This window comes from Danaus plexippus, chromosome 8 (genome assembly GCF_018135715.1).
Source record: "Danaus plexippus chromosome 8, MEX_DaPlex, whole genome shotgun sequence".
Taxonomy (NCBI): Eukaryota; Metazoa; Arthropoda; class Insecta; order Lepidoptera; family Nymphalidae; genus Danaus; species Danaus plexippus.
Genome location: NC_083542.1, coordinates 1,645,956 through 1,669,158, shown reverse-complemented (window position 1 = coordinate 1,669,158; position 23,203 = coordinate 1,645,956). Strand labels below are relative to the sequence as shown.

The 23,203-nt window shown below is 33.7% G+C and overlaps 5 protein-coding genes across 5 annotated transcripts; 1 reads left to right on the top strand and 4 right to left on the bottom strand.

The window, feature by feature from the left end:
• Positions 1–144: 144 nt before the first annotated feature.
• Positions 145–1,228, bottom strand: LOC116776169 (ragulator complex protein LAMTOR2 homolog). Its single transcript, XM_061521261.1, has 2 exons — positions 1,070–1,228; positions 145–992 (listed from the first exon to the last, which is right to left on the bottom strand). The coding sequence occupies exons 1-2, from the start codon at positions 1,135–1,137 to the stop codon at positions 683–685; spliced, it is 378 nt and encodes a 125-aa protein (XP_061377245.1). The 5' UTR covers positions 1,138–1,228; the 3' UTR covers positions 145–682.
• Positions 1,229–1,447: 219 nt separating this feature from the next.
• LOC116772310 (protein SDA1 homolog) lies at positions 1,448–3,768 on the bottom strand. Its single transcript, XM_032664447.2, has one exon. The coding sequence runs from the start codon at positions 3,685–3,687 to the stop codon at positions 1,501–1,503; it is 2,187 nt and encodes a 728-aa protein (XP_032520338.2). The 5' UTR covers positions 3,688–3,768; the 3' UTR covers positions 1,448–1,500.
• Positions 3,769–3,937: 169 nt separating this feature from the next.
• LOC116772299 (intraflagellar transport protein 140 homolog) lies at positions 3,938–10,411 on the bottom strand. The gene is made up of 11 exons (XM_032664425.2): positions 10,185–10,411; positions 8,840–10,060; positions 7,217–8,773; positions 6,883–7,057; positions 6,193–6,368; positions 5,581–5,766; positions 4,760–5,002; positions 4,487–4,559; positions 4,317–4,409; positions 4,117–4,233; positions 3,938–4,050 (listed from the first exon to the last, which is right to left on the bottom strand). The coding sequence occupies exons 1-11, from the start codon at positions 10,329–10,331 to the stop codon at positions 3,953–3,955; spliced, it is 4,086 nt and encodes a 1,361-aa protein (XP_032520316.2). The 5' UTR covers positions 10,332–10,411; the 3' UTR covers positions 3,938–3,952.
• A 323-nt stretch (positions 10,412–10,734) lies between these two features.
• On the top strand, positions 10,735–12,833 carry LOC116772967 (nibrin). Its single transcript, XM_061521274.1, has one exon. The coding sequence runs from the start codon at positions 10,890–10,892 to the stop codon at positions 12,726–12,728; it is 1,839 nt and encodes a 612-aa protein (XP_061377258.1). The 5' UTR covers positions 10,735–10,889; the 3' UTR covers positions 12,729–12,833.
• On the bottom strand, positions 12,820–14,763 carry LOC116772989 (ribosomal L1 domain-containing protein CG13096). Its single transcript, XM_032665335.2, has 5 exons — positions 14,279–14,763; positions 14,059–14,197; positions 13,339–13,765; positions 13,040–13,202; positions 12,820–12,925 (listed from the first exon to the last, which is right to left on the bottom strand). Exons 1-5 carry the CDS (start codon positions 14,641–14,643, stop codon positions 12,844–12,846), a joined length of 1,176 nt encoding a protein of 391 aa, XP_032521226.2. The 5' UTR covers positions 14,644–14,763; the 3' UTR covers positions 12,820–12,843.
• Positions 14,764–23,203: the final 8,440 nt, after the last annotated feature.

The window sequence follows — 23,203 nt, the reverse complement described above, 5'->3', positions numbered from 1 at the left end:
TATATTTGGCAACATTGAATGATTATGCAGACAAATATTAAACAATTATTTTATGGTTGCGTGTTGGCATATGAAAAATATTTTAAACATATCACAAATAGTAGTTCTTCATATATTATAAGGAAAAGAAACAAATGGTAACACTTTACCTTTAACTGTTTGTTTTTATAACCTATATTAAAAATCTGCCACAGACCATATTTAGGGGTTAGCATTAATTTGCAAACTATTAAAGACACTACAAAACAATTTTTTTTTCAACCGGCAAATGTGTATATTTTCATTTAAGACATAAATTTTCTTCAAATGCCATAACTCATCCATAATAATATGAAATAAACCTACAGTGCAAATGTTCAAGTCATTTAGTTATATATTATTACTTTCATAAAGGCACCACATCTGTTATAGTCTTGAAGTATTCTCAGTTACATCAGTTCAAGTTAGTAATTTTAAATTCAGTTCTGATATAAGCCATAATAACTCATATTATTGCAGTAACAATATAATATCCTTATATCTTTATCTTGCAAGATAACTTAATTAGAATGTATATTGAATATACATTGCATAAATAAAAATGATAATATATTATTTATAAATCTATTTAGATTATATAATTATAAAAAGCCATAATTCAACTTCTTATGGAAAGTTTAGAATGACACAATAAAGTTTTGTTTTATGAAGTCGCTACCTGTTTTAAAGGGCCTTCCAAATATTGGGCTATTGCATGGATCTTTTCCTTAAGTATACCAAAACCCACAGTCTCCTTTGCATAAAGGCATAATAATAAATTAGCTACTTGAGTTATTGCTATTTTTCCATTCAAACAATCAACTAATATCAAATGCAATTTATCCTCTTTAAAAACGTTTCTTCCATGTTTTTCGTATGCTGACCAAACGTTACTCGCTATTGCTGCAGTAACTCGTGCATCCTTGTCATTATACCCCGAATACGCTAATAAAGCTCCTTGATGATTGAGTAATCTGGAATAAGATTTCTTTTTACAAGACCATCATTTGTTTACTAAAATAAAATGTATAAGAAGTCGAGTGTTTTATACAGTGTGTTTTCAACTCCTCCCGTATTGGCTTGGCTCAGAACTTGTGTAAGGGCTTTGGGTTTCAACATTTTAAAAGTTTCGTATAATGTGTGCACTAATATCACAAAAACTATTTCGTTATTGTTATAATTAATATGTCAAACTTTCTATATGTCAAATTATAAATGTCAGTTTTGAAACTCGGGGTTAGACGTTTTCCATTCTACGTAATATAAGCGACAAGTGGACAACTTTGTTACGAATGTGAATCGTAATAATCTGATACTGATAAATAACTAAAGGATGCTATTAAATTGATTTGAAAATACTATAAAGCTATAAATATTAAAATATTGTCTAACTACAAACAAATATACGAAAGAAATTTAATAACACACATTAATGTTAATAACTTTATTCAGTTTCTGTAAGAATAAATAATGACAAACAGTTTATTTCATTTTCTTTTGTTTTATAAGATAATTTCTAAAAGCTATTTGTTTTTCTTTGAATGACCGTTTAACTTTGCCTCTTGCTTTGTGCTTCACCATTTGATAGGATTTTGTTTTTCTCTTTTCCCTGTTGGTCTTCGAACAGTTCTCATCCTTCCTTCGATCTTTGTAACCAAACTTAGCTCTCTCCTCCCTTCCTTTGAGTACAGTTTCAAGTCTTGCACTTTTATCATGCTTCCTCTTTTTGTGTATATTTTCGATGGCAGAAAGCTGAACTAATTCAGGGGATTCATCTTCTTCTTCGATTATATTTGACTTACGTTTCACGCCACTAACCATTTTCTTGATTTGCGCAGCTTCAATACGCTTAAAATCTTCATCAGTGAATATTTTTTCCGCAGCCAGTTCACGGGCCACTTTGATCTTTTCGTCTCTCTCTTGTTTGGTGATAGTTCTTTTGGCTTTCAGTATTTTCCTAGGTTTTTCTTTTTCAGTTGCAGATGTGTTAGTTTCTTCTACTGTTTCATTTGATTCGTTTTTGTCACCTTCTTCAACGTCACTTTCAGCTGCCTCATCACTTTCCTCAGCTAATTGTTCATCTTCCTCATCTTCATCATCTTCATCACTATCAGATATATTAATTTCTGAATCTGAAGAACCAACATCAACCCATTCATCATCGGAATCATCTTTGCTCTTAGATTTCTTCTGGATCTTCTTCTTTTCTTTTATTTCTTCCTTTTCAAGTAAAACTTCAGACCCAGGTATATAATCTTTTATATCAATTTCACCATACTTTTTATCTTTTAATTCTACTGATGCCTCAGAAGGTCTGCCTCTATCCTTTTTATGTAAAATATTAGGCATAGTTTGGCGATATAATTGTATAAGTGATCTGGCAGCCATCATAACAGATTTCTCTTTGTATGATTTGTATTGAACTAAATCTCTTAATAAATCTTCGCTCACTGCTAACGGACAGCGGGCACAAATTTCTCGAACGGCATTTAGCCCAACAGCCATTACATCGGTGGAATTTCTTTCTGTGATGAAGTTATTGGCTATAGCTTTCATGACTGGTTCAATGACTTCAGGTGGAACTAGTTCATGTGCGGCCTGTGCTGCAAATTGTAGGATCCTAGTGACTTCTCTTTGATGTGGCATAAGCAGACGAGCAATGAACGCATAGTAATTGAATAAAAATAATTGATGTAAGCCAATTAGCCGAGATATGACATCCAATGTCATAAGTTTAACTTCAAATCTCTCATTTGATGATTCTATTTGCTTAAAGAGTTTTTCTGCAAATCCTTGAGCATTGTTAATCAAATGTAGAGCTGAGAAATTAAATATAGGAGCTTTTTCTTTCTTCTTTTTTAATTTTTTCGCTGTTTTCTTAACTTTTTCAACCATTTTCTCTCTCTTTCTAGTTTTCTTGTTAAACTTATTTGCGATCATGGTATCCCGAGGGTCTACTTCATTGTCACTGTCCGAATCAGATTTTTCTTCCTCTTCCCTGCTTAGAAAGAATTTCAAAGAAGCAACCATTACTTTGGTGACTTTAGAGAAACATCCCACATCAGCAATTATGTTAACAGTTTTGTGGTCGTTCCAAATGTTTTTATGATACAATTCAATCAAAATGTCAATCGCCAGCTTCGCAGTTTTAGTGTTTGAATCTCGTAACATAGAGTATATGAAATTCTGTAGGGTCGAATTCAATTTCATATCTTTATGCTTCATGTTCATATTTTTTATATCGGATATGATATGCGTCTTAAGATACTCCCTCAGATTTTTGTCCTGACATTTTATAAGCGAAAAGAATAGTTCCAATAAATCGAAAGCCGTAATAAAGTTTTTATTCCTCAGCAATATTAAGCATTTGCATAGTGATAATCGCATTTCATTATTCATTGTGGTGTTGTGAGCTTTGAGAATATCAACTATTTTCTGAGGAAACATCTTCATATCATTTTGATAACATTGTGTTACCTGCGCTAGAAACATTGCTTGTTCGTCTAATTTCTTGTTGTATTGCGTAGGATTCAAGTTGAATATCTCGAGGGTTGTTTCAAAATGTGCAAGCTGCTGTCGAAATTCATCTTTGTAGGAATCTGGATCTCTTTTTATTAAATTCTGCAGTTGCGTTAGATTGTTTGGTAATTGATTATTGTGTCGCACCATTTTTACTTTAAACTACATCAACACGTGAAATGTTTGTAACCTACAAATAACAACCATAAAGGCTACAAATTTGACAATTGACAAAACCAAAATAATGTTTTGTTTATTGACAGTGTCAGATTCCCATAGATAATATTATACTTGTATTAGGTTTTACCATATTCCTTTAAAATAGACGGCATCTGGAGAGGTATTAATTTCAGAGGATTATGATTTTTTAGGGGAAATAATAAACAAAAAAACATCCAGCTACTTATAATATATTTCAATTTAGATCTTCTTCAATACTTTGTTCAGGGGAGCCTGTCGTTGGACTGTCTGTATGTTTTGGTTTTTGTATTGCTTTCAATTGCATTTGAAACTCTGTAGACAAAGATATTAAATTAGATGTAATTGTTATTTTTTAAGTATAATTAAGAAACCACTTACTTTCCGCTTCAGGATGATCAGATGCATACTGGAGAAATAACTTTAACACTTTCTCTTCTGATATAAGTCCGGGGCGACCACTCACTGAACGTATTAGCTGTTGACTAATTGTTAAGCCTGTATGTAATGTATAAATATTTTATTTAATACATAAATCATTTTATATGTTATTTATTATTATGTTTTTTTTATTTTCCTACCTGCATTTATATCACCAGACTGTAAATTTTTCTTCATATCAATAAATCGCTTTACAAAGCTACTCTGTTCTTGTATAGCGACGGTTTGTTGACCTACAGAAATAGTAAAAAAAAAAGATTCATCAAATAATTATGATGTTCATTGTCAGTTTTATTTTTAGTTAGCTTACCAGTCTCAGAATCTGAAGATTTTGCTAAACTCCTCGCCGCCTCTTTCAGAGCTTCCAACGCTTTTTCATAATTCTACAAATAAAATAATATCTTTAAAATATTTTTCCAGATACTATAATGTGTGTATACTGTTATGGGACATAATGACAAAGACAAAAAAAAAACTTTTTAATCATATATAAGAAAGCATTATAAAAAAAAGAGAACGATATATAATTTCAGTTATATAAAAATTACTGCAAGGGTGACAGAGATAGCAATATATCACACACCTCGTACTCCTCAATCTCCATGGCAGCGCATTCAGCGTAGAATGAGGCAAGTTTTGTGTATGCGCGTGCCTTGCTATAAAAGTGTATGACATGGCGAGCCAGGTCGGGTCTGGTCTTCCATGAGGCGTGTCGTCTGAGGAAGTCCGCGGCCATCAGCTGAGCGGCACGGTCCCGGGACGCCGACGCGAAGGTTGCGATGCGTTCACAGTCCCCAGAACGCATCAACCAGCGCATAGCACCGGCCTTAGGAGATTCAAATTAATTATAGAAATAAATAACATAATTACGACGACGACTTCGCAGTAACCGTGGTCACGGGCTGACAGGATGTGCCAGAGAGTATGCTGTTAATAATAATTATAAAGCGCATTAAATCCGAAAAATATTAGTTTTATTTCAAGGAGTACTAGTGAAAACCTTACATTTCATTAATGATGTGTACCTAATATACACCCGATGCAACTGTTATGATGTTCTCTCATACAAAATACTAGGAACGAAGAAATCGCTTATAGCCTATATGTTATTCTACTGGCTAAGCTGCATCATTGGAAAATTTTAACAAAATCTATACAGTACATTTTACGTGAATAAGTAACAATGATTTTTGTCATAACACATCATAAATATTTACTTTTTTAAAATTAATAGAATGTGTTATTCAAAAAATACCTATAATAAAATAAAAATGATTTAAAAAAACACTTAATTTTTGAACTCTTACAGTTTACCTTTTTTAAAATCGGAATAGGGGACCATAGACAAGAACACATATATTTTATGAATTAACATAAAGAACATAATGTACCGATTGACCCCACCTTATCTCCGATATGTGCTAGTCGTTTGGCGGCCTGGTGGTACAAGCCCCTGGTGCCCAGTATATCCGCTAATCTCCTCAACAACGCGTCCCTCCCGTCAGTTCCAGCCGGAGCCGCTAACTTCTCGCTCAGTTCTTCTGACAGCGGCGCTTCTGATTCTTCTACTATATCTAGAGCCTCTTCGTACTGTTGAACAGACATATATATATGGTGAGCCTATTTTGGATATATATCTCTCAATATTTTTTTTAATAAAATTTCTAGCATAGTCTGTGGTTTTTGTCACATATTGACTGCTTATAGTAGCAAATAATAGAGCAATTAACTCTGTACATACATATAGATTTGTATCCAGGACTTAATCCGCGTTGTCTTTGAAAACAAAATACTGTTAATTCAATTTAATATATGTATATATTTATATCAACCAGCCGGCAGCCGACAATAACGTCCCTACGTTATTGTCTGTTTCATATTTATGTAACTGCTGTAATGTGCTCCCATGCAAACTATTCACAATAAAGGGTGTAAGTCTAGGTCCCATATGTTATTCTTATGTCTGAGCATTCACAATATCAATAAGATTATTAAGTACTACATCTGTAACCAGACCTGTCCAGCAGTGGCCAGTACAGCTGCAGCATGAGCTGGTCTCTGGGCTTGTCGCAGATGGGTCGCCAGCGAGCGAGCCAAAGACCCTTCAACACGCTGCAAAGATTCAGCCGCAGATATAACGGCCGCGGTATCACCGCTACTGAGGGCCAGCTTCAGTGACATGTGCGGTTTGCCTGTTACCAAAATGTATCTTTACTCTCCTGGTTCCTCGGATCCAGGTATTTCCATTGAAATTATAATGCCGTCGCGTATTTTGAAGATTTTAATGAGTTTCCGCTAATTTGTTGGCGTCGAAATTAATATATCAGGAATAGCGTGCGCTTTTAAAGAAGCACTGTCGCAGATACAGTTTCAAACGAAAATGTGGTTAGGAGCAGAATGGGTTCAATGGCTGTTATCTGGATTCAATTTATTTCTAATAAAAATTCTTCCATATACATTAATGTTGGAGATATTTTTTGAATTAGGAATTAAGGTATTCGTGTGCTCTTTAAATGGAGTTCTATACTATTCGTCTGATTATCTAAATTTTGATATAAAAAAGTGTAAGCAAATTTAAATCACCCCTAAAACGTGTCTTATTGATGGACTCCATAATTTTATACTAATGCATAACAAGGCATACCCTACTATTGTTTATTTGCACTCGATTGGATGATTTAAATGGGTCAAAAGTGAAATAACTACCAGCTTTTTGGTACAAGGCTATCGCTCGTTCGTTCTGTCCAGCGTTCTCTAGTATGGATGCGGCGTAGACTGCGTGTTGAGGGGAACACGAACCAGCTCGCCACACTAGGTTCCACGCGTTCGCTTCCGCCGCCACGCGAATGGCGGATGTTATGGCCCCGCATTTTATGTAGATCTGTATCATCAATATCATCAAACAACCTCTCTTTATAACTGGTGTTAGCGTATATTTTTTTGGTTGCATTAGAAGTTTTCAGGTATTTTGAAATTTTGTGAAAATTTACGTGTATGATCTAACAACGAATTGATTATCTTGTATTTATAATGATCTCACCTTAACAGCGTTTTCTGTTTGATTTGCGCTCATCTCTAGATATCTCGCCATTTGGTACATAGAAGCTTTGTTTTTGTTGCATATTTTTTCAGCTTCTTCTATTCTGTCCATGTGACACAAGAGCCTCGTTTGCTCGCCGAAGTCGTTCGCTCTCTCGTAAGCGTCTAACGCGCCGTCGAGATCTCCAATACTTTCCAAATAATGTCCCCACCAGGTTATCAAGTTGCTGTCTTTGGAGGTCGATACATATTGGGCTAAAACTGACGCTTGCCCTTGGGCTATCAGCATTCTTGGGACATGCGGTACTAAAGTCCCAGCGCTCTCGAACAGTTTCAAAGCTGCTGTGGTTTCCCCGTTAGCCCACATGATTTTGGCCAGTTTGTGTTGAGCGCTTTTAATGAGTAACAAATTTTCTCCTTCGTTTTCCCCGTTAATGATTTCGTTCAAACCACCTTCTTTGGCTGATATCAGACGGGTTATAAGGTCGGGACGTTGTGCTTCACGGAATAATTGTTCGGCTTCATCTATCATACCAAGATTCACAGCTAAAACTCCCACCTTCGACACGTCGTTCATACTATCGTCGTTTAAAACTTTTCTCATCATCAAAGCGCCTTTGATGTTTCCCATTTTCGTCAAACAGACGGAACCGACTTCAGCTCGTTTCAGTGTCACACACATTTTTGCCAAACTGTCCCAAACTATAGAATTCTTAGTCCCACATATGTTAGAGCCGATAACAACGGCTTTCTCCAAATGTCCAGTTGTCATATGAAAGAGGAAATTGAGTACCTGCTTAGCTTTATTAGGTTCGTCATCGCCTTGTTCCTCAAACTCCTTAAGCGCTATCCTTTTTATATTCTGCTGAGTCAGTATGACGACGTGTGGTGCATTCAATGTGCAAAAAATAAAATCAGAACTGAAATAATCCTCAGCATTTGGACACCAGTTTTTGTATTCGTAGAGTTTGCTTTCGTGACAAAAAAAGAGGTGGATGTGGTCGAAGTCCGACGACCGCATGTGGACAGCGACGAGTCTGGGGTCGTTTTGATCCCATAATATAGAGATGGGAACGCTCTGGTATGGCGGGGATTTGGAATCCGACAGCAGTGAATGGGTTATAACATCATTAGCCACATCCCATAGGTATATGCGAGGGTCCGGCGCCAAACCAGCATTCGCAATACTGAGACATATATAGAGTCCGGTACAATTTAACGAAGACCTCATGATTTCTCCAAAATCTTCGATCATTTGGTAGCAGTTTTTGGCCGGGTAAGGCGTTCTGAGACCTTTTTTTGTGATTTCGGCCAATTTAAGGGTTCCATCTATTGTTGCGATTGCAATGAACCTGTTAGTGTTTGTTATTGCTATAGGTTCCCCTTCGCCCTCACTGCTAGGCAGCACCCCTATCTTGGTACCAGAGACATTGTAGCATTCTATATGCGGGCTGACAACACCTACTATCATGTCATTATGCAATATAAGAACGTCCGTCTTCCATTCAAAAGTTCTGATAAGAGTAAATTTTACGTCATTGTCTTTATTCATCCAAATCTGAAAATTATTCAAATGTTACCTTATGATAAACTTTAACTTTATTGATTAAAGGGCATTATCTACCTGTACATCTTTACCATCACCTAAAGCTATATAATTATCCTTAAATGCGAATGTTTTTATTGTTATAGAGGAATCGATGTTAGATGTTGCATTACTTTTTCCTATGACGGTTACTTCGTGAGCAGATTTTTGCACCATCCACATATTTTTCGAGTAACCCCAGCAGACGTGCTGTTCTCGAAGTATAAACGCATTTGTTATGCAGTTCACATATAATAGTGGATTCATTAACCCTTCTGCACCCCAATAGACTTCCTTCACCGTACCCTTGACTGCAGTGCTGCTTATTAACTTCCATCTACTTTTATGGTCTCGTCTCCATAAGTACAAATTACCTTGCCCAGTACCACAGCACAATGTGTCACTTAAATTACAATAACTTATGCTGGTGAATATATCTCCGGGCATGGTTACATCAGTTTCATTTGGCAGGACATCATTGTCACCATTCTCGCTGTCCCAAATCCTTATTAAGTTATCTCCCGTGATTACTGCAATATTGTAATGACCTGCCAGCACAATACATTGGCCGTTCCTTGCGGTCATTCTCACATGAGTATCTGTTGTGAGCGAGCCATCACTTGACATGGTGAATCTAGATAGACTAACACCTCCACTTGTTTCCCAAGCAACAAGCAGGTATATTGTGTTTATAATGTCCATAAAAACTATGACACCTGGAGCATTAAGTACTTCTGAACATGCACCTGTATGGTCTATGTATAGAATGATTCCATTGTCCTGAGCCGCATAACAGGCATGATTGTCTGGCTGAAGTCCCTCTCTCATCTTAGCTGTAGTTCGAGGTCGCCAGGCGGCTAAAGCATCTAGGGCATTCTCATCACCTTCAACTGCAGCTCTAGCTAATCCCCTTATTGAGGTTTCTGATGTTGGATGTGGGGTGCAAAACTTAACAAGTGTTATTATATCTCCTAGTTGATGATGGAATGCAGTCAATGGTGCGCCGGAGCTGGATTGCCAGCCGGAAAGTGAACCTGCAGCATCTGAAGCAAGCAGCCTGCCACCTCCTGGGCTAAATGTGACGGTAGTTAATGCCGCAGTGTGCGGAGCTTCTAAACGAGCCCAGGAATATTCTAACCAGATATAGAGTTCTCCACCATCCCATCCAACTACTAATAGTTTTCTGATAGGATGCCAAGCTAGAGCTGTAACTTGGTTCGATAATAACACTGGCCAATCACAGCCTTCTAAAGCTGAACCCTGAAACATTTCGGAGCACACAATGTAAGGATAAATATTGAGTTGAAAAGGCTTGTAAACATCAAAAAAAATATTACATAGACAGTTAACTAACATTACACTACTTATTAGGGGTAATACTAACATTTTCCTGAAAAATAGTTACATATCCGCCTTTTTCTTGATTGTAAGATCCAACTGCTAAAAGTGGTAATGACGGATGCCAGCATCCTAAGGTTGTAACAACGTTGGTATCAATAAAATTTAATTTTTTATCAATATATAAAGTCATGTTTTAGCTTAAAAAATAAAACTTGAGGTATTCAAAATATATTTCTCTACTGTGCGTAAACCGGTTTGTTTATTATGGCGTTACCATGGGAACTGTCAAGAGTGTGTTACTAACTGTATATTTAATCAATTTCACATTAAATGAAAAATATTATTTTGTTTATTACACAATTTTTTTTTTATAACATATAAGTTTAATATTATGTAATTATTTTTTTAAATATAGAATAAATTTCCTAAGCTGATGAAAATCTTTTCTTCTAGTAATTTAGGTAAATGGCAAATATTAGTTGCGATTCTAAAAGTTTTGTACTAAATCAATTATTAGCAAGCATTTTGTGTACGATTGTTTAGACTTTAGATGTTCGATTCCTAATCGGTTTTGGCTTTGACTAGCTTATGACATTGACAGTGTTATTCTAGATATAATTAAGAAAATATTGACTATTTATTATTCTTTGAAATTTCTTCGTATTCATTTTCGAGTTGTGACTTCTTTCTTTCAACCTTGTTTAGTTGGTATTATAAATTTAATGTTCTCAGTGAGGAGAGTTTCATAATGTGGTATTTAACTTCAGACAGCGATAAAAGGGTAATATATGTTCAAGAAAACAAAAATATTATAGTAGGGAGAAGTTTAGACGGACAAAATTGTAACTTTGCCATTCCTGATGATCCCTCTATAAGTAGAAAACATGCGACTTTATTCATTAAAGACGGTTGTTTATATGTAAAAGATGTAGGTTCTAAATATGGGACTTTCATTAACAATTCCGAAAAAGTTGAACCAGATCATGTGAAAATTTTGAATTTCAATGATATTATAAAATTTGGCAAACTGGGTTGTGTGCGGAAAGCTTGCAAAATTGATTTCATTACATGTTCTTCCACATTGAAAGGTGAAAATTTGCTTAACTTAAAAAACATCCTTAACAAATTGGGTGGGATTCTCAAAAATGACTGGGATGACACATGTATTTACCTGACAATGCCAGCTATTACATTGACTATTAAAGTAGTCCTAGCCTTGGTCCAGAATTCAAATATTGTAACTGTTGATTACTGGAACAAATGCCTTGAGGCAATAAGTAATAATACTCCACTACCATACGTCGGTAATTTTGTTCCACACATATTAGAATCAACTCTTAATAAAGAAAATGTTTCATTTCTTCCTGACAAGAGCAGGTCCACTATTTTTGCTGGCAAAAAATTTATCTTCTTTAGCAGGAGACAGTTAGAGATGTATAAGACTGTTTTAACAAAGAGTTCCGCTACACCAATGCTATTGAGTGAAACAAAAATGACCAAATCTGGTCTCTGTGAAAATAATGTGATAGTTATTCAGTATAATTCGTCAAATACCAGTCAGGAAACACAGTCACAGAGGGATCAAATCAGAGAGATTATTGATTTCCTCAAGAGTAAAGGCAAACGAGTTGTGGCTGATGCGGAAATAGGTCTGGCAGTGTTATACTGTTCCATAAACAAGTACTGCAATCCCGACTTCAATTACTCATCCGAAGTTATGAAGCAAGCTCCTATACAGACTAAATCCAACAACATATTAGCAGTTGAATCTCAAGAAACTTCACAAAATATTTGCAAAAGAGAAAATATTTCAATAGATGAGAGCTTGACTTCAAAACAAGATGTATCGCTCAGTCAAAGTACAGATAATGTTAGTATGAAAAGAAAATTTAACGAAGACTGTGATGATACAAATGGTCATAAAAGAAAGCGTTTAAATTTGAGTTTAACGAAAAAAAGAACTTTAGAAGACACGGAAGTCGAGAAACCTGCTAAAAAAATAGCTCTTCAAAACATAGCTGATGATGAAGACATGTTCAATTTTACAAAAACAGTGCCAGCTGTGACAGAAGATAATAAAACAAAGAAATTAAACTTCTCAAAGCCTTTGAAAAGAAAGCATTCCGTTGATGGGGATGAAGAGGATTTATTCAACTTTGTCAATGATGAAAAGACCGCTGATAAAAGCAATGATATTCAAGAACACAATAGTAATAGTGTACAAACAAAGCCCGCAGATGAAAAGATCAGTCAAAATCTCGATATTAATGCTATGAGAGGTTCAAAGTTAGTTGAATTAGAAAAACTAAACGCTGGTTTAGATCTTAAAAAAGTTAAGAAGGAAGATATATCAGAAATCGATGAAAAACTGAGTAGTGTTGACATAGGATGCACAACGCTAATAGTACGTAATGATCTCATTGTAAAGAGGGAACCATTACAAGTGAAATGTTCAGATAACGGAATAAAAAATTTCAAGAAATTCAAAAAAGTCTGGCCCGTGAAAATGCATATTACCGTCGTTACGAATTCCGAAATTTTCTCTACCGACTATAGCACTTGTAACCCAAGTCAGGTAGCATCGTAATTGTTAATTATCTTTACATTTATTGAAAGTTATAACATACTAAAATATGTAAATCAAGAGTTTCATTTATAACTTGTAATAAAAGAGCATATAATTGTATGAAAACTTTTATTTATCATTCTTCATCACCATCATCATCCATTTCATCATCTTCTTGATTGTCATCACCATCACTTAGAATGTCATCTTCCACAATTCTAAAAATAACATAAGTTATAACTCATTTTCAGTACAAATTAATAAAGGCAACAACCAAAAAGTTTAACATTAAAATGTTTTATAATCTGTTATTATATGTAAGATAATGTTACCTTTCTTTTTTTTTCTGTGGCTGTAATTTCAATTTAACAGTTCCATCGGGATTGACTCTCACAGTACTCCTGAGATGAGTTGATAACTCATCCTCATACATAACATGTGATTTTGGCTTAGGGTGTTTAAGTTTTGGCACCGTTTTTACAGAACTGCCTGGCCCTAAAAATGGATATATAATGTTATACTAAATAGAAATTTATATTCATACACATTATACCTCCTAATAATAATAGAAGGCAATCTTTTTGTAACAAAAATTAACATAGATAAAAAAACTAAAAGAATAAACACTTACTCAGTGTCATATATATTGGCAGAGAAAGTGACAATGGTAGCTTTATAGCTAGACCTCTGATGTTAGCTTCGCCGCCTGGAAACTTCTTATTCAACATATTGACAACCGCTAAAATGTTTTCCTTAATATCATTGTGCTGCATACCGGTGTGTCCGACAACTATGGTGGTAGTTTGACCTGCACTGATTCTCAACATGACAGTCCTTAAGCCAACATCAATATCTTTCTTGACATCTTTCGTTTCATCTATCTTGACGGGTATCAACATATTGTGTTTCTTGAAGAACATCTTTCCCAAGATGTGAGACACGTGGTTTAGAACTCTCGTATCGACCATTATGAAGTCATGTTGAGTCAACAATCTGCGCTTCAATTCAAACTGGTCATACTCCACTCTTAGTTGCCTCATAGGGAGGATGGTCTTGACCTAGGGTTAAAATTGTACGATAAATTCAAGACTTATAAATCACTTAACATTGTACATTATTACCTGACAGTTATTAAAACACAAGCCAATTTTTTTTTATATTTCTTTACTACTAGTGATAAATTACTGTAAGTAGTTTTAAATGGTTTATATCAAGTATTTTAAGCAGGAACTTACTTAGACTATTTTAAGGACAATTTCAGAAAGGTGACTTTTTATAATTATTGAAATATATTGAGTTAATATTTATTTCAATATCTTATTTACATAACTTTTAAATTCTAAATACTTACACTGGTAACTCCGGCTCCTCTGAGCAATTCCTCCCATTTGTCTACAGTAGGCTCATGATCAACTTTCTTTCCTTTCTTGATGTCTGGTGTTACAAGGCAAACCTCCTTAGATGATAATACTGTACTGTGCGGGAGTACACTGAAATATACAAATTAAATTTAAACTTTAGCTTTCTTTTTAATGTATGAAGTGTATGTAATGATTAAATTATTTGCTTACAATTTGATGTTCCCTTTAGAGTGTGGTATTTTAATGCATCGAATCTCCATGAATATTTGATGTTCGTCACCAAATATAATATTTTTGTTAGAAGTATGAGCTGTTAATTTTTCTAAGGCAGTTAAAGCCGAGATTACGATCTCATCTGTAACCGCTTTAGAAGGCATTATATATTTCACATTCTGCACTTTTTTCACCTCCTTCGTCTCTGGACTCTTGACGTTGGCTACTTTTGTGGATTCCTTAATAGCAGATTTTTTCACTTGCACTTTTTTACTTTTCTTAACAGCCTTTAATTTAGGAGCTTTTAATTTTTGTTTCTTGTTTTTCTGTTTGGGTTTCACGGATACTTTTTTGGTCTTCATGTTTATTTACAATATCTTGGTGAATCAATATTTTCAAACTTTATGAATTATATAGGTTATGTTTTTATAATAAATCCCACAGCGGTATAGTGTCTCCACTCTCCATGTGAACATACTTCTAGTTGACATTCAAAATTGACTTTGACATAAGTTTATAGGTTATTTTAAGGGAAATGTTAAACTTTAAAAAAATAATTGTATAAATAGTTTTAAGAGATATAAAATATATATCTTTTAAGTGTAGCTTTTAAAAATACAAAATTATTAAGAAGAGTTTATTTTAATTTTTTCTGTTCATGTTAAATACACATGTCTAGGTTTTCCCGATTAAAAAAAAGTAGGTTCCATCACATGTCTGCAAAACTGCTAAGCCATGTAAGCAACCTATCACATTGTATCAGCATACAATGTGATAGGTTCCTTACATGTTGTGTAGAGCTATTTTCTAAAAAATATGGAACTCAAAAGTCGACGTTCCAACATTGTAATGATGTATGTTTTTCAAGATAAAAATGTAACCCTTTTATTTTAAATAACATTTATTTCAATATTTGACGAATAGTTGTCTGGAAGCAAAAATAACGTATTAACTTATTATGTAGATGTAGAACAGTATAGTCACAGCAATGGGACTTATTATTTTTCATGGAGTGGTAACGATTGTTTAATATAATGTAATTGAAATTCTGATGCTTTACATTATTTTAGTATTCCTAACATTAAGCTGAAAAGAATACCACACTTTGATCTTAGCCAAAAGGTCGAGGAAGAAATAATTCATAATATTAAGATCATTCGGGGTCTATGGTTGATTTATTTTAAAGTGAGAACCTATCAGGTGAAAGAGACGTAGACGGAGATTAGAAGTTATGACATAGGAACAAAATGTCATAAAAATTAAAATTAAATAAGTTTTTCCTTCATCAATAATAACTAATCATTATCGACACATCGTCGACTAATCACTGCTGCTCGTAAAAATTTTTGAAATTATACAACACTAACGTCTTTTAAACTAAGTTCCATTTATAAGTTTATCAATAAACATAGTTATTTTAAAAGATTACATACCTATCTTTCTGGATCTAAAGAGTATATATGTAGTTTATTAATATTTATTTTATAAAAGTTTTTTTCGAAAATATATGTGAGAGCGCGGGGATCCTCGTGGAACCTTGGCCAAGACCCTAGTCCTTTAAAAGGCTTTCGAGTCTGGGCGTTAAGTACCGATGACGATGGACAGGCTTCCATTTTGAAGCAAAGATAGTCTTTACTCAAAATGATACTTGTTTATTGCTAACAAATTCTTACAATGAATGTCAAGAATTGTATAGCGGAGATTCTACCACTGTGGCTCCTAAGAGCGACCAATGTAGAATGAATTCAGTACGTTTATGCTTTGACTTTTATATGGTAAATTCTATATTACAATTGTGGGTACTTGGAAAAAACTAATCACCTGATGTATTAATAAAGTTATTAACATCGGTGAAGTGGGTAATTTGAAAACAATTATAATGAACGAATACACGAAAAGGAATATTTTCGATACGAGAAGGCTGTCGGCGCGACATATATATTTGCTAAGATTATTTAAATTCAATATCTTTAATAAGCATTTCTAATGGTCGTGTTTATAAAATTATGAAATGGACCAACACACAGGTAGATAATAGAATAATTAGAAAACTGATAAATTGGGAAAAGAAATAAGAAAAAATCTTTTTATGTACAAAGGAAATCCAATAATTAATGCTAAGTGGAATAAATAATGTTTGTATTACGACAATGTATTAAGCTCTACCTATTCAAGCCATTTGGGAACCTAAAATTCTCTTTCTATAACTGTTTACCATAGACAACGATCTTCAGGGACAAATCATATGATATAGAATCTAAGAAACAAAATAAAAACACTTTTCATTAATTTTGACTATGTCTAATTGTGGGATTACTATTACCTAGACTTCTTGTATTTGCATAAACTTCCTTTCAAGTTAACAAACCGCATCGAAGTCGGTTTATCCGTTTGACATATCTACGTTAGTCACCGACGCCAAAGTTACAACATCCCACTTTTGGCATCTATAACTATATTTTTATATTATCAAAACTATAAACTAGTATAAGAAGGGGTTAAGTAGTGCGTAATAAGATTTACAGTAATAACTTATTTCTTATATTAATCAAACTGCCGTTCTTCTTGTCTAAGGAACATTCCTTCAATAATAAGAGAGTCGAAACCTCTTTGCATTCAATGGATTCATAGTGCGGATGCCGGGTCCATAGCGTTGCAGGGAAAGGAGCTTTAACAGCACCTGGTATTTGCGACCCAGGTGTAGGTTTAAGAGGCCCCTAACTAACGCGCGTTAAACGCTCACCTCCACTGTCCAAGCTCCTCTCTCTACATAACCAAATTTGAAAAGAACCTACTAGAGCTGCCTTCGAACTATGTTCCAAGAATGAATTGATGTGAGTTCTGGACAGGCCCAAATCTTTTGGTAGGTTGTAGAGAAATTTAGCCGTTATACCTCTCGCTCCCACTTCTACCGCGTATAAATCCACGACGAACCTATTTCGAGCGAGTTCGTTAGTGAGCTCGTAATATTTGTTGACCTTGATGGTATAGTCATCACAACGGGCTTTAAAATTCGCGAATACATAAATATGTCTGGTCTGGAGGCTGACGCACAAGTATTCTCAGGGATTTTGTATTGTTTTTCATACGTATCCATCATTATAGTCCAATCCGAAGCCACTTTAAGGATGGAGTAAGGTTTGACATTTGATTTTATAGCCCTAGTGCCCTCTCTCACAAAACCTACTCATCGCTCGTTTGTTGTTATTTTCCGTTGCGCTCTGGCTACCGAAAGACTAATCGCTTCACGTATGATTTCCAGAACCCTATCGTGATGACCCGAGTATTGACCGCTATCCAGGAGTACCTTACATCCCACTAACAAATGCCTAGCAGTTCCAACTGCGTTTCCACAGATAAAGCAAATCTTTTCGGTACCTTTACTCCATCTTACTGTTATTTTGTGCTCATATCATAAACTGCTTGTGGAATTGAAGCCTTGACTCTGGGGCATCTTTGTCTTTTGGGAGCGGTGTAACGACGTCATCATGGGATTTAACCAGGATATATCTCTTGGAAACTCAGGTGTTTATAGAGCTCCGATGGCCTTTTTAGACTCATTTCAAAACTATTGCGATCCCTGAATAAAGCCGATGAATCAGCCGTTAGCGCGAGTCCGAGCCACAACTTCAACATCATTATGACGCCTGCATCTAACTTTAACAAAAGGGTTTTATTAAAATCATAGACGAGGAAAGGCCAATTTAAACGTAAAGTTAGGTAATTATCGTAGATCCAAACTTTTTAAATATATGAATATAAATATCTATATTTTAATTTAGTATTATAAACACTTTAAAATATGAAAAGAGGTGGTGACTCTTCTACAAAAAAATATAAAAAAGATGTATCTTCGTCAATAGATAGAATTTATTTTTGCTTAAAGGGAAATCAGATCTTTTAGTTCGTTTCAGTTCGTTCATCAAAAGAAATACTTACATATTTTTATAACCCATTTAAATTTCTTTATCTATATATCTGTCCTACTCAAACACATATTAATGTATGCTTTTTATGTATGCATGTCCACATTATTCTTATGAAGGTTACATAATTTAGTTTATCTTTTCGCAACGTTATCATTATTGGCGGTTAGCTATTATTTTTACAATAATACGGAAGCTATATGTTACGTTGTCTTTATTGGAAAATACTATCAAAACTGTAGTTAATTTTTTTTTGTTGTATCCTGAAACATATAGAAAGGAGTACGCTTAGAACAAGTTTGCATAGTTACACTATATACAAAGCGTTTCCCGTATCTCATTTCTTAATCACCTACGTTATTACTATGTGTGAGGATTATGAATGACAAACTGTTTAAGTCTCGTATGTTATGTGACGATACTATTTCGGGGTAAGCATAAAGAAGAATAATTTAACTGATATAATTGAAAATAATTATAACTAAAGAAGTCACAGTCGATTTATTTTAATTTTACGTAATTATTCACAAGTGTTACAAATATAAAAAAATTACAATAAAATGTCTTTCAAATTAAATATTAAATTACTATTTCAAATACACCTCATACTTCTACAGATTTCATTCAATTAAAGAGTACTTTTAATTCAAATTCACAGTGAAAACGTAATTTAATTAGCAGAGGGTGAAATGGACAAAAAATCCCACTGCCGTGTAGTTTTTCCCCGTTTCTTGTTTCGGGTATATTGCTTTATATAAATCTTGTTGAATTATATGTGAATTTGTGTTGCGAGGGCGCGTATTACGTAGAAGTATGTTATTCATATCGTGTTAAGACACGTCTCGTGTTTTATCGTTCATAAATGTGTTTTATGGCATTACTTTTGACATCTTATTTGTTTAACTTAAAAATATATATTTTAAATTAAAATGCACGAAGTTTAAGTAAAAAAGATTCAAAATTTCATATACGTTTTTTATACGTACGTAATTTTTTCTTGGTACGCTTGTTAGTTAATGATTGTTACGAATATTCGTCATAGTTTTTTTTGTTTATGCGAGTTCAAGGACAGTTATTGCTTCATCCGATTCTAAGACGCATTTTTTAAAATTGAACAGTATAGGCTAGCTTTTGTTATTCGATAAACAAATATTGGTAAATTATTAATAGGAAAAAAAAAAATAGGAATTCCGTTAAAAACCGATTTCAATTGGCAACGCTTTTGTTAAGTTTCAATTGTTGGATTTTTATGTAAAGCTCAGATTAAAAGAGATATGTTATGTATAGAGAAAGTCAAGAAATATATGAAAAAAGTTGCCAATTTTAATGTAACACTCATGGGACTATCTAATTATCTATAAAGATCAAAATTAAAGGATGTATTTTCTTTCCAATACTTAGCATTTCAAGGCCGTGATAAGTTTAATAATGAAAACAAAAGCAAATTCTATGACAATTCTCGTAAAAGAAAAGTTTGTGCGCAAACTTAAAACATGTGAACAAGAAACGGAAATATTTGTAAGGAATATGTATTTCTTGTTTTTATTGTGCTTTGACAAATTATTCTCACAAATTTCCATTCTCTTCTGTTCTAATCAATTATTTCAATAAAATCCTCCCTATTATAAAATCATATGGTGGATGATATATCATATAAGAGAATTAATTAACGTGCCTGACTGAATGTGTATAGAAAAATACAATGACAATACGTTCATCAAATTCGACTATTCGTGCATAGAAATATTTGATAGGAAGTACAACTATACTAACAAAATCTTTCTTTATTTAGATTTAGCTAATATATATTTTTGTATAAAATATATACTTGTTTTACAAATAGGTCAATTGCTTCTCGACTTATTTTAAATTGCGTTTGTGCGTAAACATTTATTTCTCTTTGAAGAAATGTCACGAGTTTCATTGTTTTCGTTTAGTGACCTTATTATTACATGCAAAATTGTTAGTGCTATGTCTTAGTATGTTTTGTGTCACGTTTATTATAATAAAAACTTCTATAGAATGAAATAAAAATATCTAAATTTGTTTGTTTACATCAACAAATACTGACTAGTTGTTAACTTGGATTATTTGAGGTTGTCTGCCCTTGACCTAGAGGTTTAATGTAGTTCAACTTGTCTCCTGGATGTCATCCAACTCTCTGACTGAGATTGGAGTTAATTTTATTACACTAATAAAATTTTAAGTTCATATCGAAATCTTTATTTGAATTGACTTTTAGTTTTGCTAAATAAATAGACCAGTTACTGAGTATTAGGTAGTATTAGATAGTTTTTTGGTAAGATGAATTGAATATTATTAATTAGTATTTTAAATTGTCAAAGTTTAAATAATTTTCACTGTTTTGTCTATTCGTCGATCTTTATTTATAAAGTGAACGTCATAAATATATTGTTGGCGGACTACAATTCATTTCATCTCTGCTAATAAATAATATTCCTTAAATTAAATAAATGATATTTCTTTTTTTTATGTGAAAGGTCGCAAACGAGCAGCCGGCCTACTTGATGGGCAGTAGTGACCGTCGTCCATTGACATCAGCAACATAGATGTTGCGGATGCGTTGCCAACCTTGATTGTTGAGGAAAAGGGAGGGGTGGGAGTAAGGAAATGGCAGGAATAGGGAAAGGGCACCCGGCTGTCTCACTCATCGGACGCAGCCACTAAAAGCTACTTCACGCCGATTTTCTGTGAGAGGGTGGTACTTCCTCGGTCGAGCCGGCCCATATTCGAGCTGTAGTAACTTGACCACAGCTAGGCTCTACTACCTCAAAAATCAAAAAATTCTAATCATCTTCTAAACATATGCAAACGAAAACTATAACAGATCTGCTAATTACCAGAAATGAATTCACTTGGCTTTCTTAACAACATAGTAAAGAGCTACTAAGTTCCATCAATGATATATTTTTCCTTTTTTAATTTATAAAATGTTATTATACTTAGAACTAAATTGTTATTAAATCTGAAAAGCAGTAATAGCTGTGCATAAAAATGCTTTGTATACTTTCTAATGTTGCTACATTACAAAAGTCTGCTAGACTCATTATTCTAAGCAAGGCTTAATAATTTAGTTCGTTGACTTTCTTAGTGATTTCTTATGAATGTTACTCTTTCTCATTTCTGATTCAGAACCAAGAAAACCAAGTGTTCATTATAAATAAACAAAAGAATTATTCATAAAATATTAAAACAGTATTAAAAATGACGTTATATATTTACAGCTACTATCTATATAGGACAGAGTATTAGAGTTGTATTATGACTATTTTCTTTTAACAAAATAAACACTATACCTTATACTACAAAAACATCTTGATAAACTTATCCTGACCTGAATCTATCAAACACCTGGGACCCCGTTCTTAAAAATATAAAATCCCATGTCCGAAACCACACCGCAGGACCTCAAGACACCGTGAGCGCATTCTTCCGGCATCCAGAGCGGTACGCCAGAAAATTAAGAAATCGATGGCGGTAGATGATAAATAACAAGGACCAACTGACAGACATTCACACCTCGTCTGCCCGTGATCACGGTTGCTGCAAAGTAACCGAAACGTCGGGATTATGTAGTTTTTAAATAATAAAATCCGCGTAGTAAATCCGAAAAATACTAGTTTCATTTAAACAAAAAAAAAACTCCTTTCTTACAAAAAATTTTAACTTTCCATATTATAGTTAATGTAGCCACTTGAACATGATTTACAATATTGAAGTCTTAAATCTACTGACATTGCAAGACTATTATTTATATATTACAGTTCATGTTCAATAAGTTTATCAAGATGTTTTTGTAGTATAAGGTATAGTGTTTATTTTGTTAAAAGAAAATAGTCATAATACAACTCTAATACTCTGTCCTATATAGATAGTAGCTGTAAATATATAACGTCATTTTTAATACTGTTTTAATATTTTATGAATAATTCTTTTGTTTATTTATAATGAACACTTGGTTTTCTTGGTTCTGAATCAGAAATGAGAAAGAGTAACATTCATAAGAAATCACTAAGAAAGTCAACGAACTAAATTATTAAGCCTTGCTTAGAATAATGAGTCTAGCAGACTTTTGTAATGTAGCAACATTAGAAAGTATACAAAGCATTTTTATGCACAGCTATTACTGCTTTTCAGATTTAATAACAATTTAGTTCTAAGTATAATAACATTTTATAAATTAAAAAAGGAAAAATATATCATTGATGGAACTTAGTAGCTCTTTACTATGTTGTTAAGAAAGCCAAGTGAATTCATTTCTGGTAATTAGCAGATCTGTTATAGTTTTCGTTTGCATATGTTTAGAAGATGATTAGAATTTTTTGATTTTTGAGGTAGTAGAGCCTAGCTGTGGTCAAGTTACTACAGCTCGAATATGGGCCGGCTCGACCGAGGAAGTACCACCCTCTCACAGAAAATCGGCGTGAAGTAGCTTTTAGTGGCTGCGTCCGATGAGTGAGACAGCCGGGTGCCCTTTCCCTATTCCTGCCATTTCCTTACTCCCACCCCTCCCTTTTCCTCAACAATCAAGGTTGGCAACGCATCCGCAACATCTATGTTGCTGATGTCAATGGACGACGGTCACTACTGCCCATCAAGTAGGCCGGCTGCTCGTTTGCGACCTTTCACATAAAAAAAAGAAATATCATTTATTTAATTTAAGGAATATTATTTATTAGCAGAGATGAAATGAATTGTAGTCCGCCAACAATATATTTATGACGTTCACTTTATAAATAAAGATCGACGAATAGACAAAACAGTGAAAATTATTTAAACTTTGACAATTTAAAATACTAATTAATAATATTCAATTCATCTTACCAAAAAACTATCTAATACTACCTAATACTCAGTAACTGGTCTATTTATTTAGCAAAACTAAAAGTCAATTCAAATAAAGATTTCGATATGAACTTAAAATTTTATTAGTGTAATAAAATTAACTCCAATCTCAGTCAGAGAGTTGGATGAC

Coding starts and splice junctions, on each gene's coding strand:
- LOC116772310 (XM_032664447.2), bottom strand. CDS start 3,687: ATGGTGCGACACAATAATCAATTACCAAACAATCTAACGCAACTGCAG.
- LOC116772967 (XM_061521274.1), top strand. CDS start 10,890: ATGTGGTATTTAACTTCAGACAGCGATAAAAGGGTAATATATGTTCAA.
- LOC116772299 (XM_032664425.2), bottom strand. CDS start 10,331: ATGACTTTATATATTGATAAAAAATTAAATTTTATTGATACCAACGTT. Junction 5,003..5,580: donor TAGCACATATCGGAGATAAG/GTGGGGTCAATC, acceptor GAATCTCCTAAG/GCCGGTGCTATGCGCTGGTT. Junction 4,234..4,316: donor GTCTGGTGATATAAATGCAG/GTAGGAAAATAA, acceptor CATTACATACAG/GCTTAACAATTAGTCAACAG.
- LOC116772989 (XM_032665335.2), bottom strand. CDS start 14,643: ATGAAGACCAAAAAAGTATCCGTGAAACCCAAACAGAAAAACAAGAAA. Junction 14,198..14,278: donor TCTAAAGGGAACATCAAATT/GTAAGCAAATAA, acceptor TGTATATTTCAG/TGTACTCCCGCACAGTACAG. Junction 12,926..13,039: donor CCACAGAAAAAAAAAGAAAG/GTAACATTATCT, acceptor TGTTATTTTTAG/AATTGTGGAAGATGACATTC.
- LOC116776169 (XM_061521261.1), bottom strand. CDS start 1,137: ATGTTGAAACCCAAAGCCCTTACACAAGTTCTGAGCCAAGCCAATACG. Junction 993..1,069: donor GGAGGAGTTGAAAACACACT/GTATAAAACACT, acceptor ATCTTATTCCAG/ATTACTCAATCATCAAGGAG.